Here is a 20546-nt window from a genome sequence, read left to right as displayed (position 1 = left end):
CTGTGCTCCGCAACGGGATAGGCCACAACAGTGAGAGGCCCGCATACCGCAAAAAAAAAAAAAAAAAAAAAAAAAAAATCATGCTAAGTGAAAGAAGCCAGACATCAAAGGCCATCTGCTGTATGAGTCCCTGTACATGACTATATAAAACTATATGAACAGAAATGAGATCACTGGTTACCAGAGGATGGATGTCATGGCGGAAGAAGACCCTGACTGCAAAAAGCCAGGAGGGAACTTTCTGCAGTGGTGGAAGTAACTTATGTCTTGCTTATGGTGGTGGTTACCTGACTATATGTATTTGTCAAAACTCTTAGAACTGTGCTCCTCAAAAAATGGTAACTTTTGCTGTAAATTATACCTCAATTAACTTGACTTGAAAAATTAAGAACATGAGAGAGACAGAGAGAGAGAAAAACATAGCAACCAAATGCAATGTGTGAGTTTTGATCAGAGTCTGGTTCAGATCAAAGAAGCTATACAGAGCTTTAAGCAACAGTGGAAAACTAAAATATCGATTATCGCATGACAGGGTTGTAAATTTTCTTAGATATTATAATGCTATTGTTGATGTAAGAGAATGTCCTTACTCTTCATGTTCTTACTCCATCTGTTAAGTACAGTCACTTTAGTAGCCCTTTCTGACAAAATTATTCTCGGATTCAAAGGTTCTACTGGACTGTAATTGCCAAGTTAATAAAGTATGCTTGCAATATGCAGATACGTGGCGGCAACGTTCACAAAAAACAAACAAACAAACAAAACAAAAAACAATGTTATGCACAGGGTCTTAAAGGTCTGCACTGAGTTGGTAATTTTAAAGTGCTGTATAAACTGACCAGTGTTAAGTTTCCTAAGTTACCTTGACACCAACCATTTGATTCTTAGTTGCAATTATACTTTATTATATATACATTGTTTCTCTTAACAGGAACACGGGGGACAACAAATCTCTATTCTTTAAGTCTCCATTCTGTAGCCTCTAGTTTACTTCTAGTCAATGTAATTCTTATCTCATAAAAAGGAGCTTTTGTAATTTAAAACATACTTACATTTTCAAAAGTTTGATATAGTTCTGCATTATAATTTTAACCTTGCAAAGACTTAAATTACTTTGATAGTACTGGGCAAAAATTTAAATAATGTACCTTCATACTTATTGACCTGGAAATGTGCTCTGGATACATTATTTGAAAAATGCAGTTTATCAAGTATCATTACAGTATTTACATGATTACATAAATATATACAAATAGAGAAAAAGTGCCAAAAAAGTGATTGGTACCCATCCAAACAGTGCTAATGGTATGGATGGTGAAATAACATGTGATTTTCATTGTTTCTCTATTTTGTCTGAGACGTATATAAGTTTTCCACTTATAATTAGAAAAAAATAAGAAATTATTTTAAGCTAAGTATGCACAGGAAATGATATATAAGATATTTGTAAATTCAAGTGCCTATAGAAATTTGTAAACAATAAAATGCCAAAACTGTAGCTTGCTGGCAATACCTAACAGAAAGAGATTTACAAGATGAAAGAAATAGGAAGACAAACTGCAAGCAAAGATGTGAGGCAGAAATGATGTGCTGTTGACACAGAAAATCTGTGAGATATTGTAAAGGTGCTTATGTTTGCAAAATGGAACTAGATTATGGAGCACCTCCAATGTTAGGATAACTTTTCACCTCTTCCTATAGACATTGGAAAACTGTATTGATCTGGGGGTAAGTTACATAAATTCATGATAGCTAATTTAGGCATTTGTCTGCTTACATAATTGTTGGGGGGGATGGAGAAATAATGTATTTGGGGCTTTCAGGAATGATTCCCAAAGATACACTGCAGAACTGACCCACCAAGAGCCAGCTGCATGAAGCAAACTGAAAACTGGGAAGTTGGTCCTAATGCTGAAGTCTGCAGAACCATATTGACATGGCATAATCAGAAAGCCACCATAATTACTAAACTGCCATGTCAAGAAAGCCACCACAGATAAGAAGCCTCCTGAGCAAGAAGCCTCCTTACTGCTTCTGGCTTCAGAAGCACACTGTACTTCACACCGATCATTATCAGAAAACCACTGTTCCATGCCTTGACTATCAACACCCATGAAACTAGTGATCAGACACTGGGACTTCTTATAACATTGCCACAGAAAAATCAGATGCCTACAGACCGTAATCGCCTATAGAAAAACCAAAGGCTGGGAAAGAATGAATTCTGTCTCTCCTCCGCCTTGCCAACATTGAATGCATACCCTCTCTAACTGCAAAGAAGTCTGGAAAATGTAGCTTTTAGCTTTTCAGTCTTTGTGGTAAAGAATGACACACTAGAAGGGGTTGGAATGGAGGTAAGGCACCAACCTACAGTTAATAAGTTTAGCGAGTTAAACCACTCTGACAGCTACTAATGTCACTTCGCTGGCTAACAGTGATTCTTTACCTTTCTTTTTTTTTCGGTCCCAAAAGACCTAGCAGAAACATTTTCTGAGTAATAATGACTCACTATGGCACAAAGTTTTCACATAATCATTAAAATTAAAGCTGTGTTTTCACTTATGGATTGTAAACATAAATGTATACAGTTCACATATCTTCAAAATTTACTGCAATGAATTGTGATGCAAATGACAAATCGTCAATAAACATTAAGTAAAACAAAGGTCAGAAATTTAGAAGTACTGGAAAGGGATTGGAGGCTCCTATTCATGTTTACTGATTGAATCAAATGGATAGTAAAGTATTTTAGAGATCCTTAAATATTATTAAAAATGTACATTCATTCACTTTAATTGTATTATAACATAGATGGCTCAAAAGAGCACTGAGATTTTGATTTTATATGAGTTAATCCATTATACTTTACTCAAAGTTTTCAGTTATATTTTTCATATATCCTGATGTATAGCAAATTCCTGTGACACAGATGCTGATGATGGCTATAATAGTTGGATTTTGGTGTATTTTCAAGAATTTGATAATAACATGATTGTTATACATGGCAACAAAAGAATCATATGTCAACCAATGTTCACATATATCAGAAAAAAGAAACTCCTGTCACAGTGGAGGCTAAGAACTCTCCAAATTAGAATCATAAAACTTTTCAGCTGGAAGTTATTCACTTAATAAATGGTTACTGCAATCTACTTCTTATCAACCTTGACTTCAACACAACCCCTGTATTTGAAAAACTCCATTTCCTATTGATGCAGAGGCTATACCAATAACTAAAATACAATGGGGCAAACACTGTAATTAAAAATGCATAAAATGCTATGGGAATGCAGGGTGAGAGTGATAAACATTCCTCTTGGGAATGGGGAAGGCTTCAGGAAATCTTCATAGAGAAGGATATATTCAATCTGGGTCTTCAAGGATAAGTAGGGAGTTGTATTAACAAGAAGGAAGAGTACTGAAGCAAGGTGTACAGTGATTGGAAAGGTATGAGGTGATGGGAAAGACCATGAGGTATTAAGACAACTGGGAGTAACCAAATTTACTAGAAGAGAGAGTATTTTTAAGGAGTCTCGATTTAAAAGGGCCCTATTACAAATGACCTTGTGATGCTTGAGCACATTGTTAGTGCTCAATAAATATTTAGTGCTGATGAAAAAATAAAAGAATGAATCTGAAAGCACTGAGAATTCATTAAAATGTTTGAAACCGGGGAATAACTTGATTACACTACATTGTAAATGATTCAGAGAGAAAAAGAGTGGAAAGTAAGAGGCTGCTTGGAAAGAAGCCTATTGCAGCTCTTCAGACAAGAAGTGAAGAAGCTGTTGTCCCAGAGAAGTTAACTGGTTTGTTCAAGGTCTAGAGCTGGTTACTAGCAAAATTGGCTTCTCTCCCTCTGCCCAAACACTTTTTCTACTACATTTTCTTACCTATAAATTCATCATTCACCACCTAAAACTTGAGATCTCTATAAGAGGATTTCTATTGTAATGGTGCAGTGGTACAATGATGTTGGAAGTTGTGGACAGGTCTAACTGGACAATAATATTTTAGCAGGATTTTTGCCATTTTGTAGGTTTGGGGCTGGGGGGAGACATAATTTGAACATTGGTATATTAAGGATTAATTGACTTGCAAATTGACAAACCAAAGCAACTTACAGTGGCTGTTGAACTGGTTTTCCGTTAATTTGGTTCATTTATTTGTATTTTTATTTATTTTTTGGCCATGCCATGTGACTTACCAGATCCTAGTTCCCTGACCAGGGATTGAATGCGTGCCCTCAGCAGTGAAAGCATGATCTCAAAAAACGCTAAATTCCACACAGGCAGAGATCTGTTTGTTAAACTCACCACTGTATACCCAGCACCTATATAGGAAAAGATTTTTTTCTTGAATTGGCATTGAAAGTGAGCCAAGGAAAGTCAACCAACAACTACAACATAAAGAGAATAACTTGCAACTGAATAAGATGTAGTTGGATTTACCTTGAAAGCAGTGGTCATAAAGCTTTAGTGTACCAGGAATCACTTGTATGTAGGAAATATAAGGCCACATCCCCAAACCAGGGCCTCTGAATCTGCATTTTAAGCAAGCTCCCTGGATGATTCTGATGTGGTGATTTAGAGCACAGGATTGGAATCAAATGCCTAGATTTGAACTCTAGCTGTTGTAGTTTCTTAGGACAGGGCCGAAAGTAAGCTCATCACACGAGATGAATTGTGCCAAAGCACAGCAGTAGAGGGCTGCCGCTCACTCAGGCAAAACAGCGCCGTCTGTCTTGCTGTGGTAACTTTTATTAAAGCATTATCTAGGTTTACACTTTAAGACTTGTTTTCTTAACATTTCAGAAGTGCCAAAGCAGCAACCTATGTTTTTATTAGTTATACAAGCAATAATTGGCTTTCGTGAGCACCTGCCGTGCTTCGTCCTTGAGCGCAAGAACAGCACAAAGTTCCCACCATTATTTTGATTATACTGAACTAGCACAAGGACATCTCCTTGCGTTTCCACCACTCTGTTTATACTGAGGACATCTCATGGATCAGTGCCCAAAGCACTCAATGCTTCTTTTGCAGGTCCCCGGTTTGCCGGGGGGGCACTCGAAGCATTCAGAACTGTTCACAACTCTGGCTTATTCGCATGCCCCCGGTTTGCCGGGGGGGCTCAAAGCAATCAGGACTGTTTGCAGTTCTGGCTTATTCGCCAGCCCCCAGTTTGCTGGGGGGTGCTCATGGGTCACGTCTCCTTTCCATGTCCTCAGTTATCCCACTACAAGCTGTTTTATTTGTTAGTGTGTAATTGTAGACAATTTACTTACCCTCTTTATTGCCTTGGTTTCTTCACCCATAAGTCTTTACTCAGATGTAACCCTCTTACTGAGGCCTACCTAGGCCACTTTATTAAAATTGCAACTCTTTTCCCCTCCCCAAACCCTTAATGGCATTCCCAATCTCTTTTAACTCTTCTCTACATTTTCTCATTTATTTCCATCTGACACTATAACATTTACTCACTATTATGTTTATTATTTATTGCCCCTTGCTAGACCCTAAACCCTATGAGAATAAGTATTTTTGTTTTATTCTCTGATGTAAACCAGTACATAGAATAGTGCCCAGAACTTAAAGACACTCAGTGAGTATCTGCTAAATGAATAAATCTATAAAATGAAATTTTAAAAAGAGTACTTTTTGCAAAATTGTCATGATTAAATCAGCTAATATATGTGAAGCGCTTAGAACAGTGCCACTTGTAAGCACTTAATAAATGTTGGCTATATTAGTAATATTTAGAGCTAAGAATTGGAAGTTTTTAAGGTAACTTACTAACTACTAAGGTAATGGGAAGTAACTACATTGGTCCTACCTGGTTGCCTCAAACTTAAAGCCAGTTAGTGTTAAATACCAATGGTGGGGGGCTTCCCTGGTGGCGCAGTGGTTGAGAGTCCGCCTGCTGATGCAGGACGGGTTCGTGCCCTGGTCTGGGAGGATCCTACATGCCGTGGAGCGGCTGGGCCCGTGAGCCATGCCTGCTCGTCCGGAGCCTGTGCTCCGCAACGGGAGAGGCCACAATGGTGAGAGGCCCGCATACCGCAAAAAAAAAAGAAAAAGAAAAAAATACCAATGGGGCGAGTAACCATGAATTGACATACTAAAGAAATAAGTGTGCTAACATTTAAATTTTTTCGAGCTAATATGTAAAATTTTACTTGTTTAATAAGCAAACAGATTAAAGCTATGTACTTCCTACAAAAGAAATTATTGAAATATTTCATAACAAATACACATTAATAATTCTAAGCACAAAGAAAAATGAATTATTTCTTCCTTTTAACTGATTGTAAGTGGTTTAAAAATACAACTGACTTTTTAAAGCAATGTGCTTCAATAGAAGAATATGCATTTTGTCAATCTTGCTGGGTTTTGATGGCTTACACTATTTTGAGACTTATAAAACAATCATATGAAATTCTAAAGTTACTTGAAGTTAATAAAAGTATTAGTGTTCATAGTCATTCATGTCTTTTCTTTTTTTTGTCTTTATCTGTTTTTGTCTATATCTTTAGACAGCACAGAAAGTGGGGAAGAATGGAGAGGCTTCATTCTCACAATAACAGAGGTAGGAAGGACATTATTTTTTGTTTTTTTTGTTTTTGTTAACTACCATTATTTTAAATAACTACCATTATTTTAAATAAAACTACTGTAGCAACTGTCTAATAAACATGAAGTACTTTGATAACTAACAAGCTCCCTAAGGAGCACCATGTTTTCTAATACTCTTAGAGGACATGAAAACTTCCAATGTTTGTTAGGGTCAGTTAAATACAGACTTTATCCAAAGCTAGTTTCTAAGTAAAGGCCTTGCATTCACATGAAATAAGGACTGCACTTTACCAAGATGATGGATGCTGGTTCTTTCTCTCAGCCAAAAACAAGTAAAAGTTTGAGGGTCAACTACCATGTAGGAAAGTCATAGGAAGGTAGAAGAGTGGGCCCGTTAGATATGTGAAAGGCATATTGACTTAAGGGGAGGGAGAAACACATTCCCTCCCTCTGTTGTGGAAAGGCATCATCGTGTGTTTGGCCTGGCACTTCTTACACTTACCAAGTGTATGTGATTAGGTGTCAAGGAATACACTAAAACCACCGGAAAAAACTTGGGGTGCATCTTCCTAGAACACTAATTATACTTGACATTTTGGCCAAAAAGATTTGTTCTTAGTTTTTTCCTTGAGGTAAGGATAAAAAGCATTATTTTTTAAATTATAATGTACATAGATATGGTACAGAATTAAAATAAAATTCATGTGAATTATCAAAAGATAACAATTTGCCTCTAATGTTGTGCTCTATAAATATTGTCTTTTACTATGTTCCCAGATCACTCTGTATATACATTTATACCATGCTGTTGTTAGGGCAACTTTAGTAGAAGTTTGAGAAACACAGACTATAGTTCAAAGTGCAGAGACATTGCTTTTGAATTAATTAAACTGGAGTTTGAGTCCTGGTTCCACAACTTTCTAGCTATGTGACTCTGGACTAGTTATTTAATCTTTCTGAGCCTGTTTTTTAAATTTGTAAAGTAGGGATAACAATACCTATCTTGTAGCATTGCTGTGAGGATTTGCAATAGCATAATGCTTGGGGCATAATAGGTAACTAATAAGGAACAGCTGCTTCATTAGTTTTTCCTCATTCTATTATTTTTTTCAGGATTGGTATATAAGGGAAATAGACTTACTGATTATTAGTTATGCAGAAGGATAGTCTCAAATTTCATATATATACACACATGTGATAAAATATAAACAATAATAGGAATTAATAAGATAATGTGTAAATAGAAAATGAAGTTCTAGTGTTTTCTTCCCAGACTCCAAAGGACTTTCTTATACACCCCCTGGAAAGCGTGCACCCCACTCTGGAGATCAAGATGATATTCAGACACAGCTGCCTCAAAATATAGGCTAGGTTGTGTCACATGAAGAAAAATATTTTACCATTTAGATTATAACTTCTAAGAGTACATAGCTGGTCATAATGAAGTCTAAATTAGGGGTATGAATATAGATCAGGAGAATATAGGTGACTTAATCCAAACACATTTCTAGAAAAGATTTTTTAAAAATTTAATAGAGCAGTATCATAATCCTAATGTGTGAGTGAAAATTCAAAATACAAACACAAACACACGAAAATATAGACCTCTCATTGCTGATTCTCAGTCATTTAAAGAACAGTTCCATCTTGACCCCATGTTGCCATATGGTTGGTGGAGCTTATTCCAGGTTATCTGTGGGACAGCCGGGCAACTTGCAGGCACTCCAGGACTTCCCTGGCAGTGAGATCCAGCGAGCTCAGAATAAAAAATGAGAGGTTTGATGTTACTTGAATCAGCTTGTGGTGCCAGGTGAGTATACTTAGCTTTGGACCAGATCAAAAGGAATGTTTCTTTCTAGTCAGGCGCCCTGTGCAGGTTCTAGCTGGTTTAGAGGCAGTTCTAAAATACCAAGATCCTCTATTCATGATACAATCCATCCATGTCTGTCAGGTAACAGAAGCTCCTTAGGACCAGAACAGGCTCATCTTTGCTAAAACCAGTTACTCTGCTGTCTTTCTTGTTTGCCTATGGTTTTAATTGGTTTCAGCTGTCAGTTCCCCTACATGTGTCACTCCTTCCTGGGCAAGTAATTAGACTGCATGAAGCCTTAGGGAAAAGAAAAGGAGAATTGAGACAGAGCGGACACTGAGTTCATTTCCTGAAAAAGGGAAGGAACCAATTGAAGATTATGTGGATGTATTGAACCCTATGCCAGCGTAAGTGCACCATGAACTTCAGTTTACTTATTAGATTGTTAAAATTAATTTCTAATTATCAAGGAGAGTTAGTCACTGGACTCGTTAAACCAGGGACAATAAGTTGTCTTGTGGATATACAGTATATCTATGAGTACATGTCACATTTCCTCTATGTCATATCACAAAATGCAAAATGCAGATTTGAACCAAGCCTCTTACCACACAGGAAATCTCCCTCCACCCACACCTTTAGATTAAATAGATTTTTTCCAAAGAACAAACCTAAATAAAACTGCTATGTAGAAGGAAGGAAAGAGGTTTTTTCACCATGCAACTCTATGATTGACTGAGTTTCTACCAGGAAATTATACCAAAGATTTAAAATACCTGAATGCTTTATTCAATTGATCAATCAGTGATTAGTCTTGGGCTCGTACTTTGAGGAAGACATGTGTAAAGTGGTAAGGTGTTGTTGGAAATGAAGAGGCACAGAACATCCTGAAGTCAGCAACAGGCTACATTTGTTTTTTAACTCTTATATTGTTGAAAAATGTGACTAAGACTGTGAACCCTGGAATGTTCATCTTCTTGTCAATGAAACTTGTCCTGGTACCATCTTTGATATCAGGTTCTGATGTGTATTCTTTCTGTACTATAATCAATGAAACCTGCTAGCCATCACTCAGCTGAAACCAGGGACAACTGATGGACTGATAGGTTAAAAGGCATCTAGACTGCTTTTTCTTTTTCTTTTTTTCTCAATAAAAAAGTAATGCATATTTATTAGATAAATGAAAGAAAATTAAAATTATTCCTTGTCCCACCACTCAGAGATATTCTCTTTCAACATCTTGGTGTACTGTATATACTGCCAAATTTTTTTCTGCTGAAAAAATAGACTTTTCATTGACTATAATATTTACTATAAAATAAGAAGTGCAGGGGTTTCCCAGGTGGCGCAGTGGTTGGGAGTCCGCCTGCTGATGCAGGGGACACGGGTTCATGCCCCGGTCCGGGAACATCCCACATGCCGCGGAGCGGCTGGGCCCGTGAGCCATGGCCGCTGAGCCTGTGCGTCCAGAGCCTGCGCGTCCGGAGCCTGTGCTCTGCAATGGAAGAGGCCACAACAGTGAGAGGCCCGTGTACCACAAAAAAAAGAAAGAAAGAAAAAGTCATGTATATGATGATAAGGTCTATGGAAGTAATAAAGCAGGATGAGGGAGATGGGAACTCTCAGAGGTGATATAGAGAGAAATTTTTTCTAGTTGCTGTTGTTGTTTATTTAATATAGAGTGGTCAAGGAAATCCTCCTTTGTTAACTGACATTTAGGCAGAGACCTGAAGGAAGTGAGGGAACAAACCATACCAATATGTAGGACAAGAGCATTCCAGGCAACCAGTGCATAAGGCTAGAGGTAGGAGAAGGCTTGGGTTGTTCACAAACAAGAGGCCAGGGACTTCCCTGGTGGCGCAGTGGTTAAGAACCCGCCTGCCAATGCAGGGGACATGGGTTTGAGCCCTGGTCCCGGAGGATCCCACATGCCGCGGAGCAGCTAAGCCCGTGTGCTACAACTACTGAGACTGCGCTCTGAGAAGCCCACACACCGCAACGAAGAGTAGCACCTGCTCTCTGCAACTAGAGAATGCCCACACGCAGCAATGAAGACCCAACACAGCCAATAAATAAATCAATAAATAATTTTTAAAAAATAAGAAAAAAAACACTTGGAGTTTAAAAAAGAACAACAACAACACAAGAGGTCACTGGGACTACAGTGGAGTGAGCAAGGAGAAAGGGTTAGGAGATGAGATTCCAGAAGTGGGGGTAGGGCTGACAGCTCTAAGCCCTACAGGTCATTGTAGGGAAAAGAGTTATACTGTGAATGATAATGAGAGGCCGTTGGCCTCTGATGAATAAAGAAGTGACATAATCTGACTTTTCTATAAAAAGAATCACTTAGGAGCCTCTTGTTAAGGTTAATAATTTCTTTCTAGTGAAATGGTTTACCTTTGATAAAGTCAGTAACATTTACATGCAAAAGTTGATTTTTCTGTGTAGCGATGGTGATTGTATCTTTTAAAGTCTACTCCTTCCCTCAGAGTCTATAAAAACTTGCATTTCAATAGGGACTCTGGCTTAGTTAACATTTTTACAACTGATAATATAATTGAAATATAGTGATTTTTGTCCTAAATGAAAATATTCAGTACATGATTATCTTTCATATAAGAGCTTAAACAGAACTTTGATTCTTGAATTTGCCATTCTTTCTGTGGATAATATTCTATTTTTTTTTTAAGCTATAACACATCTGTCTAGGAATCTAGCTACTGATCCATATATAAATATCAATAATTCTAAATAGATTAAATATGAAGACACTGGCAAGTGAATAAAGGCAGTAAAAAGAAAATAGTCACTTATAGGACAAAATTAAAATTATGGCATGTGGCTGCAATGCTAGTATGAGCTACAACCCAAGAAGCTTCATTCACTTGCCAATTACTTCATATATACAGAGACTTGTCTTTATACACTAGCCATGTGGCAAGAATGTTAGATGGTAAATTAGATCCTGAGTCTGTGTGAAGTAAGAGAATCTGTGTGTGTGTGTTTGTGTGTGTGTATGTGTGTGTATTTTTCCACAATGAATATCTATGTCAGCTTAATCATCTTGTGGTTTCATTTTTTTTTTCTGTTTATTATAGGCTAACATTTGGAATTAAGGGTTTTTCAACTAATATGATAGAATATCATGGATTATTCATGATAATTTACTTGATTTATAATTTAATTGGCTACCTTGAAACAAATCCAAAACAAATAAAAGTTATGACTGGCATTAAATATCAGTGAGCTTATAAGAACTCCTGGGAGAAAAGTGAAATTTTCTATTTAGTATATCCTGGTAAAGGAGTCTGTCCTTTTTTGGGTTTAGGAAATTGAATATCACATAAAATACAGAATGTCTTTTAACTGTTTACTTCCACTTTAAAAAATAAGAGGATACAAAACTGAATTCAAATTTATTCCACATAACATCCCATTTTACAAAATTCGAAAATGAAGCCTGTGGAGGGCAGCAGCCTGCCCAAAGTCACACAGCTGAACCCAGGTCCATGGCGAGGTGGCTCCTGGGCCCGCCTCTTACCTGAGGAGCATCTGATCAGGGCAGTGACTGGATGGAGCCGGTCTCAGCTAGGAGCTGGCTCGAGGGCGGCGGTAGGGGTCGGGGTGGGAGACAGGTACCCTGAGCCTCTGGCCCTTCTCCACCAGCAGTCCACGAACTTGGCATAGAGCCTAGAGGAATTGTTAGCGTCAGATCTGAAGCTGAGACTGCCGTGTTTCAAATCCTCCCTGAGACAAACCAAACACTCCATATCTGCCCGCCTCCCGCCATACGCATTCCCCACCCCCAACCACTGTCCTGGGAAGGTACACACTTTAGGTTACTTTCTCCTTTTTCTACATATGTTTGTCCCACAGTTATTGTATAGCATTGTTTTATGTTTTTAAGTTTTATGGAAGTGATATATTGTACTCACCAACCCACAACTTCATGTTTACCCTGAGGACATGCTTTTGGATTAGTCCATATTGTTACCTGGAGATCTTGTCCTCTTGTGTGTCAATATTTAACTCTTCTTTAATGCCCTTCAATAACGTTTTACATATTTTTTAATAAAGTACTGCATATCTTTTGGGTTTTATTCTGAGCCACCTTAAGGTTTTGTAAATGAAATTTTAAAAAATTTTAATAATTCTTAATTAGCAAAAAAAAATTATCTCACAAAATTTTTTTTTAAAGATCTTTATTGGAGTATAATTGCTTTACAATGGTGTGTTATCAGCTATACATATACATATATCCCCATATTTCCTCCCTCTTGCGTCTCCCACCCTCCCTATCCCACCCCTCTAGGTGGTCACAAAGCACGGAGCTGATCTCCCTGTGCTATGCAGCTCTCACAGATTTTTTAAAAAAGAAATTTAATCTAACTGATTGAAAGTTAAATTAGATCACACAAGGAAGTGACTTTTTTCTTTCATACTTTTCTTGGTTGGATTGTTTGATCCATTTGCATGTGAACCCTGTGCTACTGTTCTGCATGAAATAAACAAAATCCTGAGATCTAATGGCTCTTTAAAGACTGTATATTTCCTGCACAATAGCAGCAAGATCTCTTTTAAGGTGGTCTAAATTAGTCCAACTTTTGATTTGCATTTTCCGCACGAGTGAGCTATGAGAAATAACAGTGTTTTCTGTTGTAAATATGGGTTGTGACCAAATGCAATGAGTTTCTATACTTAGGATATAGATCTAATGTCACAGTGTTTATTCATATTGTATTTAAGTTATATTTAACCTCATTAGAGTCTGGCAAAGGAGTTCATATCAAAATTACATGTCTATTTTTAGTAAACATACTTCCAGTTTAAATTCACATAGAAATTCATGCTTGTACAGCTAACAGTCATAAAAGTTTATGACATTTCATAAAACTGATCATCCCTCCACTCTCAAGAAACGTTTATATTTAGAAAGCAAGGAGTGAGGTAGAGTGGTCAAACTAGAGCATTCTAACACTGGAGTCAGTATGTGCTTATTTAGGCTTTGGGGAATAGTTTATATCTGAAAGTGGCTAGGAAAAACTTTAACTGTTTTTGCACAAATATTCCTTATGAGCCAGATGTATCTATGATGTTAAGGATTATCATTATGTGTTCTCTAATGCCTCAAAATAGGTCTTTTGAAATGCCTGGATTTAATATATTCTGTTTAACAGGTCACAATTTTAAAGAATAGCAGTTGTAGAGAGTAGTAGAAGTTTAGCTGGTTAGACTGTATTGCAGTAGTCTGTAAAGACTTTGGCAGAAATCTAGACTATTAGGAAGCACCTGTGTTACCCACAAAACCAATTCACTCTCTTACAGGTTGTAGGAGAAATGTTCAGCCATGCAAGTTTAGACCAGTGTGCCTGGTAAAACACTAGCTAAAAAGGACAAGTTGGTTTACAAAGCAGTACTTGAAAGTAAAATTATCTCCATCTGTTAACAAATCAACTGTGGGAGAAAAGATTTTAGTTCTCAGGAAGAAGCAAAAGTCCTTCAATGGCAAATTATCAGGTGACTCCTCTCTTGATGCAAAATATCATCCACTTTTACCCAGTCCAGTGGTGTGTGAATTCATAAGACATAAAGCTATTCTTACAACAAACTTCATAATTTGGTTTTGTTTTCTTAAAATTGTTATGAGTACGTGGCAAGCTAGAAGTATAAACACTTTGGAAAGCCATTAGCCAAGAAAGCAATAGAAAATATTTACCCAAAATTCATTCCTCTGCAAAAACTGGGGTCAGGAGCTAAGAACAGTATTTATAACCATATTTAAGGCCACATATATCTTTTTAAAGACAGGTTACTTCTTTTTTGAGGTTGTAATCAGGAAACCTCAATATAGCAAATTTTATCAATCTAGTTTTTTCCCCGTCTTTATTCCTTTGGAAAAAAAATATGAAAGAAAAACACAGGTCTGAAATGAGAGTCAAAACCTAAGTGACTTCAATGGAATTTTTTTTCTACCTTATTTTCTGCCTTAGCACTTAGTCCTATTAGTCAAAAGTTCCAAGAGACTCTGTTAACTATTGCTGCTTTTCCTCCCACAGCTTTGCCATGGATGATGATGATGATGATGATGATGATGATGATATGATGGCTATTATTAACAATCACTGTCCCCACTTATGGGGTACATTTGTGGGTGCTCTGTTAAGTGCTTGACAAACATTTCCTTCAGGCACAATAAAAACTGAGACAGACAGTATTTTCCATGTTTTACAAGTGAAGAAACTGAGAATTACAGAAACTACTAAGTTAAAAAAATGCATTTAAAAAGTAGTAAAAAATAGTTATAATTTACTGTCTACATGTGACAGACATTGTACAATAGTAAGGATTTTTCACACATTTATTCACAACAGCACTGTGAAACAGGCATCACCATTTCCATTTTATAGGTGAAGAAATGAGGCTCAGAGAGTTCATACAACAGAACCAGAATTTGAACCTAGATCTTTCTGGTTATAAAGGTCATGCCTTTCAAGCTTTCTATCAGTCTTCCAAGGAATAATAATCACTTATGTCATAGGAATAAAAGAATTCTAATGGAAATTGGTGAGAGTTTTCAAGAGTATGATTATAAAGGTCTTTTCATGTAGAGACAAAGACAAGGCCAGAGCCAGCCACCCCAAAAGAGGGTACTTGTAGGATTTCCTCCATCCGAAGTTTTCCTTCACCAGCCGGTGACTGATTCCTGAAGGTTCAGCACTAGGAAATTATTTTTGGTTTTCTTTAGGAGGGAAGAGGGTTGGTTAGGTTTTATCCCATGTTTTGAGAATAAAGCTCTATAGTGATTGGAAAAAATTATTAGCTGTTTTCCAATGTGACATCCAATTAAGAGATTTGGATATCACAGTAGATGATGAAAGAGTCCCTTAAGGAGAATTGTAGTTCAGTCCCAGAGGAATGTGACCTGGAAATGGAGAGAGGAGTGATGAAAAAGAACGTGGGAGGCCTTGTAGACAAACTTAACCTGATAAACAATTTTTCTCAGGCAGCTTCTGTAAACTGGACAGATGTTGAATTAGTTTGTCTTTCAAGCAATGGAGGCGTAATAAATGCTATTAACTTTTCAACATTAGAAAAAGTCTTGGTCCTGACACTACTGCCATATGAATCAAGGCAAACATACTGATTTCTGCTCTCAGTATAGATTAGTTCTAGCAAACAGCACTATTAGATGGGTTCCTAATATTTTTTTAAAATAAATAAATTTATTTATTTATTTATTTTGGCTGTGTTGGGTCTTTGTTGCTGCACACGGGCTTTCTCTAGTTTTGGCGAGTGTGGGCTACTCTTCGTTGCAGTGTGTAGGCTTCTCATTGTGGTGGCTTATCTTGTTGCAGAGCGCGGGCTCTAGGCATGTGGGCTTCAGTAGTTGTGGTGTGTGGGCTTCAGTAGTTGTGGCGTGTGGGCTTCAGTAGTTGTGGCTCACGGGCTCTAGAGCACAGGCCCAGTAGTTGTGGTGCACGGGCTTAGTTGCCCGCAGCATGTGGGATCTTCCCGGACCAGGGCTTGAAGCTGTGTACCCTGCATTGGCAGGTGGATCTTTAACCACTGTGCCACGAGGGAAGTCCCCCAAATATTTTTTAAAATTCAGTTTTATAAATATTTACTGTGTGCCTAATGCTGGAGTACAAAAGTGAATTGAATGTGCTCCTTATTCTTAAGCAGTTCTAGTAAAAAAGTACCGTATCTCTAGGGTGCTAATAATTTAGTGCTATGTCACTACATAAAAGGAAGACATTAGGATTCACCTACTATACTTACATTCTCACCTATATGTTTGTATAATACTTAACACCTACCATGTCCATATCTCTAAGTCAGCCCTGAAGTTGGCAGATTATCTACGGTGGTATATGGCTAGCAGGAAGAACAGCTATTGAGGGCATTCTGATAGGAATAGTGATGAAGAAAGTAATTTGCTTTCAGTAATTCTTTCTACTTCCCTTTTAATATAGAGAATATAGATTTGACGTATACATACCTACATAGGATTTTATAATATTGTCTACTTTATAAATTACTGGCATTTAAAAAACGTTTCTGCCTGAAAGATTTTCAGTTCTTGATTCCTTTTTTCATCTCATTCTTTCTCATGCATCCACTCAATGACCCAGGTTTCCTATATCCCTAGTGTATAAACCCCCAAAAAGAGACATAGAAAACTAGAGTAATGGGAACATAGTTTTACTGTACAGGTGATATTTTATACTCACTTTATTTTGATTTGACCCAATAGTATACTTAAATGAAGATGAACTTTCTTTTTTTTTTAGCCTGCCAAGAATCAAGCACTACAAAGTGATGAGTGTAGGAAAAAACTACACTATTGAATTGGAAAAACCTGTAAGTAACTATTTCCTTTTTGTTGATTAATTTTCTCCTGCTTCCTCCCAAACCTACCTTATAGAATTCAAAGTAAGTTGGGAAAGCAGACTCCTTGCCTAGGAACATAGTGCTGGCGAAAAACAGCCATGTTAACGGGTCCTGAAGGTAGCAGACATCCAGGGTGAGAAATGAGATGCAAGAGCAGGTGGGGGAGGCAGAGTAGATCATCTGCTATCAATTCTTCCCACTTCTTTCTTTCTCTGAAGATCTTTATCAATATAATTATCTCAGGGAGAGAAAAATATTTTTGTTAAGCATCTATTTTACATCTTCTAATTAGAAGTATACAAGTATTCCAATGTGCTTACTTATAAATTTATTTTATTTATTTATTTATTTTTGGCTGCGTTTGGTCTTCGTTGTTGTGCGCAGGCTTTCTCTAGTTGCAGAGAGCGGGGGCTACTTTTCGTTGCGGTGCACAGGCTTCTCATTGCAGTGGCTTCTCTTGTTGCGGAGCACGGGCTCTAGGAGCGCTGGCTTCAGTAGTTGTGGCTCACAGGCTCTAGAGCGCAGGCTCAGTAGTTGTGGCGCATGGGTTTAGTTGCTTCGTGGCATGTGGGATCTTCCCGGACCAGGGCTCAAACCTGTGTCCCCTGCATTGGCAGGTGGATTCCTAACCACCAGGGAAGCCCCCAATGTTCTTATTTCTAATGGGAAAAAAAATCTTTAAATGCCTGGTCCTTTAATACCCACCATGCAGAAGTTCAGAAATTACCCTCTTGATAGTACCAAGTAGTGAAGAAAGGATTTCTTCCTTGTATTCAACCCCTCTCCTACCCCAACTGACTTGTAGTTATAACCATTCGATACTATGTTAGGCACAGAGCCAAATACTTCACACACGCCATCTAATTTAATCTTTATCATTACCCTGAGGTAACACCTATTATACAGGTGGAAAAACTGGTATTTACACTGGTTTCAGCCAATGACAATGAAGTAATGTGGCCTGTGGTCCGGGATGCTGGGGAAAGGAAGCATCTGTAATGTCAGGCTGCAGTGGTGGGAAGACTGAGTCAGGAAAGTGCTATCACTTAAATGGATTCGATAGGTCTTGAAGATGTTTATGGTATCTTCTCTAAAATTGAGCTCCTAGTTCCTCTGCCTCTCCAGGCCCATTGTATTGATCAGAGAAAGGGAGTGTAGTGTTGAATTTCTTATGTTCTGGCCATAACCCTTAGAGTGCAGACCTTTACCAAGAGCAAGACAGCAGCTGCTTCATATACCCCACTTGCATCTTTGCCATAAATGCCTCCCAGAGATTGTCAGTTCTCATGTCCACGCCTGACTGGGCTTTTTCAGAAATTCTAATGAAGGAAACAGAGAATTAGATTGCTGAAGGATAATTCAAATAACCAAGTGACTGGAAGCAATGGTTGGGGAGGAAGAATGTGCCTCTGCAACAGGTGAACTGGGGCTCATTTATCTGTCATTAGCCCCAACAGTCCCCAGTGTACACAAAGTGAACAGCCTGGATTATTCTTTCACCTTTCATACTCCTCAATCCTACCCTTCAACCAGGTTGTCATTTTGTGAATTCTTTTTCCTCTTTAAGTTTACCAGGGATATTCAGGTTTAACCTGGTTTTACTTGCCAAAAAATATTGGCTTAGGGGGTAGCAAGACATTTTAGTTACTCCTAGCCAAGTAAATTAGCCTGTTACAATGAGATATTAAAACGCTAAGTTCTCTGGTTTTAAAGGGGTCTTTAGTTTCAAGCAGAAGAAAGTGGCTAACAAGCAAAAAAAAGAATTTAAGAACATAGGAAGCCCATAGAATGACTGGAAGGCTAGAAAACCTTCAGGGACTAGGAAGCAGTTACTTGTACTAAGCATCATCTGATTAGGAATCTGCTTTCTTGATCCTCAAGTTCAAATTTCAGGAAGGGAGCTTTTTTGGGCCTAACTTGAATCACATTCTCATACAGTAACTGGGAAAGAGCAGAGTAACTAATTATTGTCCACCAAACTGTATACAATAGGAAAGGGGTAATTTCTTTATAGGGAATTAGATACGGTTATAAAGGAGAAAGAAAATGCATGGGTAGGTAAAACCCTGGCCATTCAGTAAGCTATTGAAGTGAGGAATTGACACGATTTTCTGGAGGATAGGAAATACACAGTAATCTCCATTAGATTTCATTTGAGCTTTCTCTTACTCTATCTTTACACAGGTGACACTGACCTTCTCTTATTCTCTGTATACAGGTAACACTCCCAAATCTTTTCAGCGTCATTGATTATTTCGTGAAGGAGACTCGAGGAAATTTACGACCATTTATATATTCAACTGATGAAACCCTTGGTATGTTCTTCACTTCATTGCTATATTAAGAAAAGGAAAACAAAACAACAACAAAGAAACCTACATATGATTTGTAATACCAACCAGGTAGGATTATATAGTTTAGCCTTTAAATTTATCCATTTGGAAATCATTTTGTCACTGACCCTGTGAAAATAAGGGAAGTACCAATAAATCCTGGTGGATGGAGTATAGGCCCACTCTAGAGAAAAAAATCCTGAGGCATGTATTGTGACTATTAACTTCATTCCATCATTCTACTCAACTTTATCAAACAAATTTGATGAGAAGAAAGCCATACAGAGTCACAGAAACCAAACAGGGAATTTAAAGGTATGGTCTGTCAACAATGTCAGATGCTTGAGACATGAAAATGGATGCGGATTAAGGGGACACTATGGGGATTGGCCAGTAGGCAACAGATGAATTGAGAGTGCAGTCTTATTCCACTGTAAAGGCAGAAGGCAGAGTGCAAGATAACAAGTAGTGGGTGGGTAGTGAGGAACTACAGATGAAGATCGTAGTTAGGATTGGCTATGGGGCCCCTTGTTCATAAGTTATTAAGAATTTCAAAATAGTGGTAGCAGACCATTAAACCAAGCATGAGACCCAGTGCAAGTACACAGTTCACATGACCACAAAGCCCTGTTTGTAGTGCAGTTTTTGGCAAAGCAGGGCAGGCTGGATGTGACAGTTTCTTTCCATCCTTTGAAACAATCCCTGGTGCACATGGTCACTTGACAAGCTGTAAGCAGGAGAGAAAAAATATCTACAGATTATGAGGCAAAACAACTTGGTTTGGTTACCGCATCAGGGCATATCTGGAAAGTCTCACTAATTAAAAGGACGGCAAGCTTTAAAGGTCCAAGTTTTAAAACATGGGTATGACTCTTGTGATGCCAAATAATTTTAATAAACTTAGAGTCTGAAGGAACTTTAGAAAATTATCCAGTATAGTGTCCCATTCTGTATAGGAGTCACCTGCACACTCAATACAGAAAACGTCTCTAAGATGTGACCAGTTTGTAAATTCTTAATGACAGTCACCTCACTGATTTTTAACGCAGCACAGTTCACTTTTGGTCAGCTCTCATTTTAGATAATTATTTCTACTATTGAGTCTGAAACATTCTTCCTTTAACTTATACATATTAATACAACTTTTGGCTTTAAAACCATCAAATATTTAAAAACTGCCACCATGTCCCCCCTTAGTCTCACTTTGTCAACTACAGATTATTGGCCCCGTCAGCTCTCTCCCTCTCATCTTTGACCTTCTCTATCTTAAAATATAACCACAAAGGATGAACATGTTATTATGGATATGTCAGCATAATACATTGCCTGGGCTTTATGCAGGAAAATACCACCTAATAGAAATCTCTGGGAATGTGCTATTAATGTGCTTCTTTTTTTCCCCCAGAGATGAAAGGATTTCCTGTAACATCTCTAAAATAA

General features: G+C 37.7%; 1 protein-coding gene across 1 annotated transcript; it reads left to right on the top strand.

Annotated features, from left to right (window-relative positions):
• The first annotated feature begins 196 nt into the window (after positions 1-196).
• STAP1 (signal transducing adaptor family member 1) lies at positions 197-20546 on the top strand. The gene is given in 9 exon segments (XM_069540709.1): positions 197-255; positions 5043-5179; positions 6533-6585; positions 8621-8681; positions 8684-8789; positions 14439-14540; positions 16674-16743; positions 18992-19088; positions 20512-20546. Coding segments are annotated over 9 exon segments (720 nt in total).

This window comes from Delphinus delphis, chromosome 5, assembly GCF_949987515.2.
Source record: "Delphinus delphis chromosome 5, mDelDel1.2, whole genome shotgun sequence".
In the NCBI taxonomy this organism is placed as follows: domain Eukaryota; kingdom Metazoa; phylum Chordata; class Mammalia; order Artiodactyla; family Delphinidae; genus Delphinus; species Delphinus delphis.
Note: the sequence above shows the minus strand (reverse complement) of the source record. Positions and strands in the feature narration are given on the sequence as shown.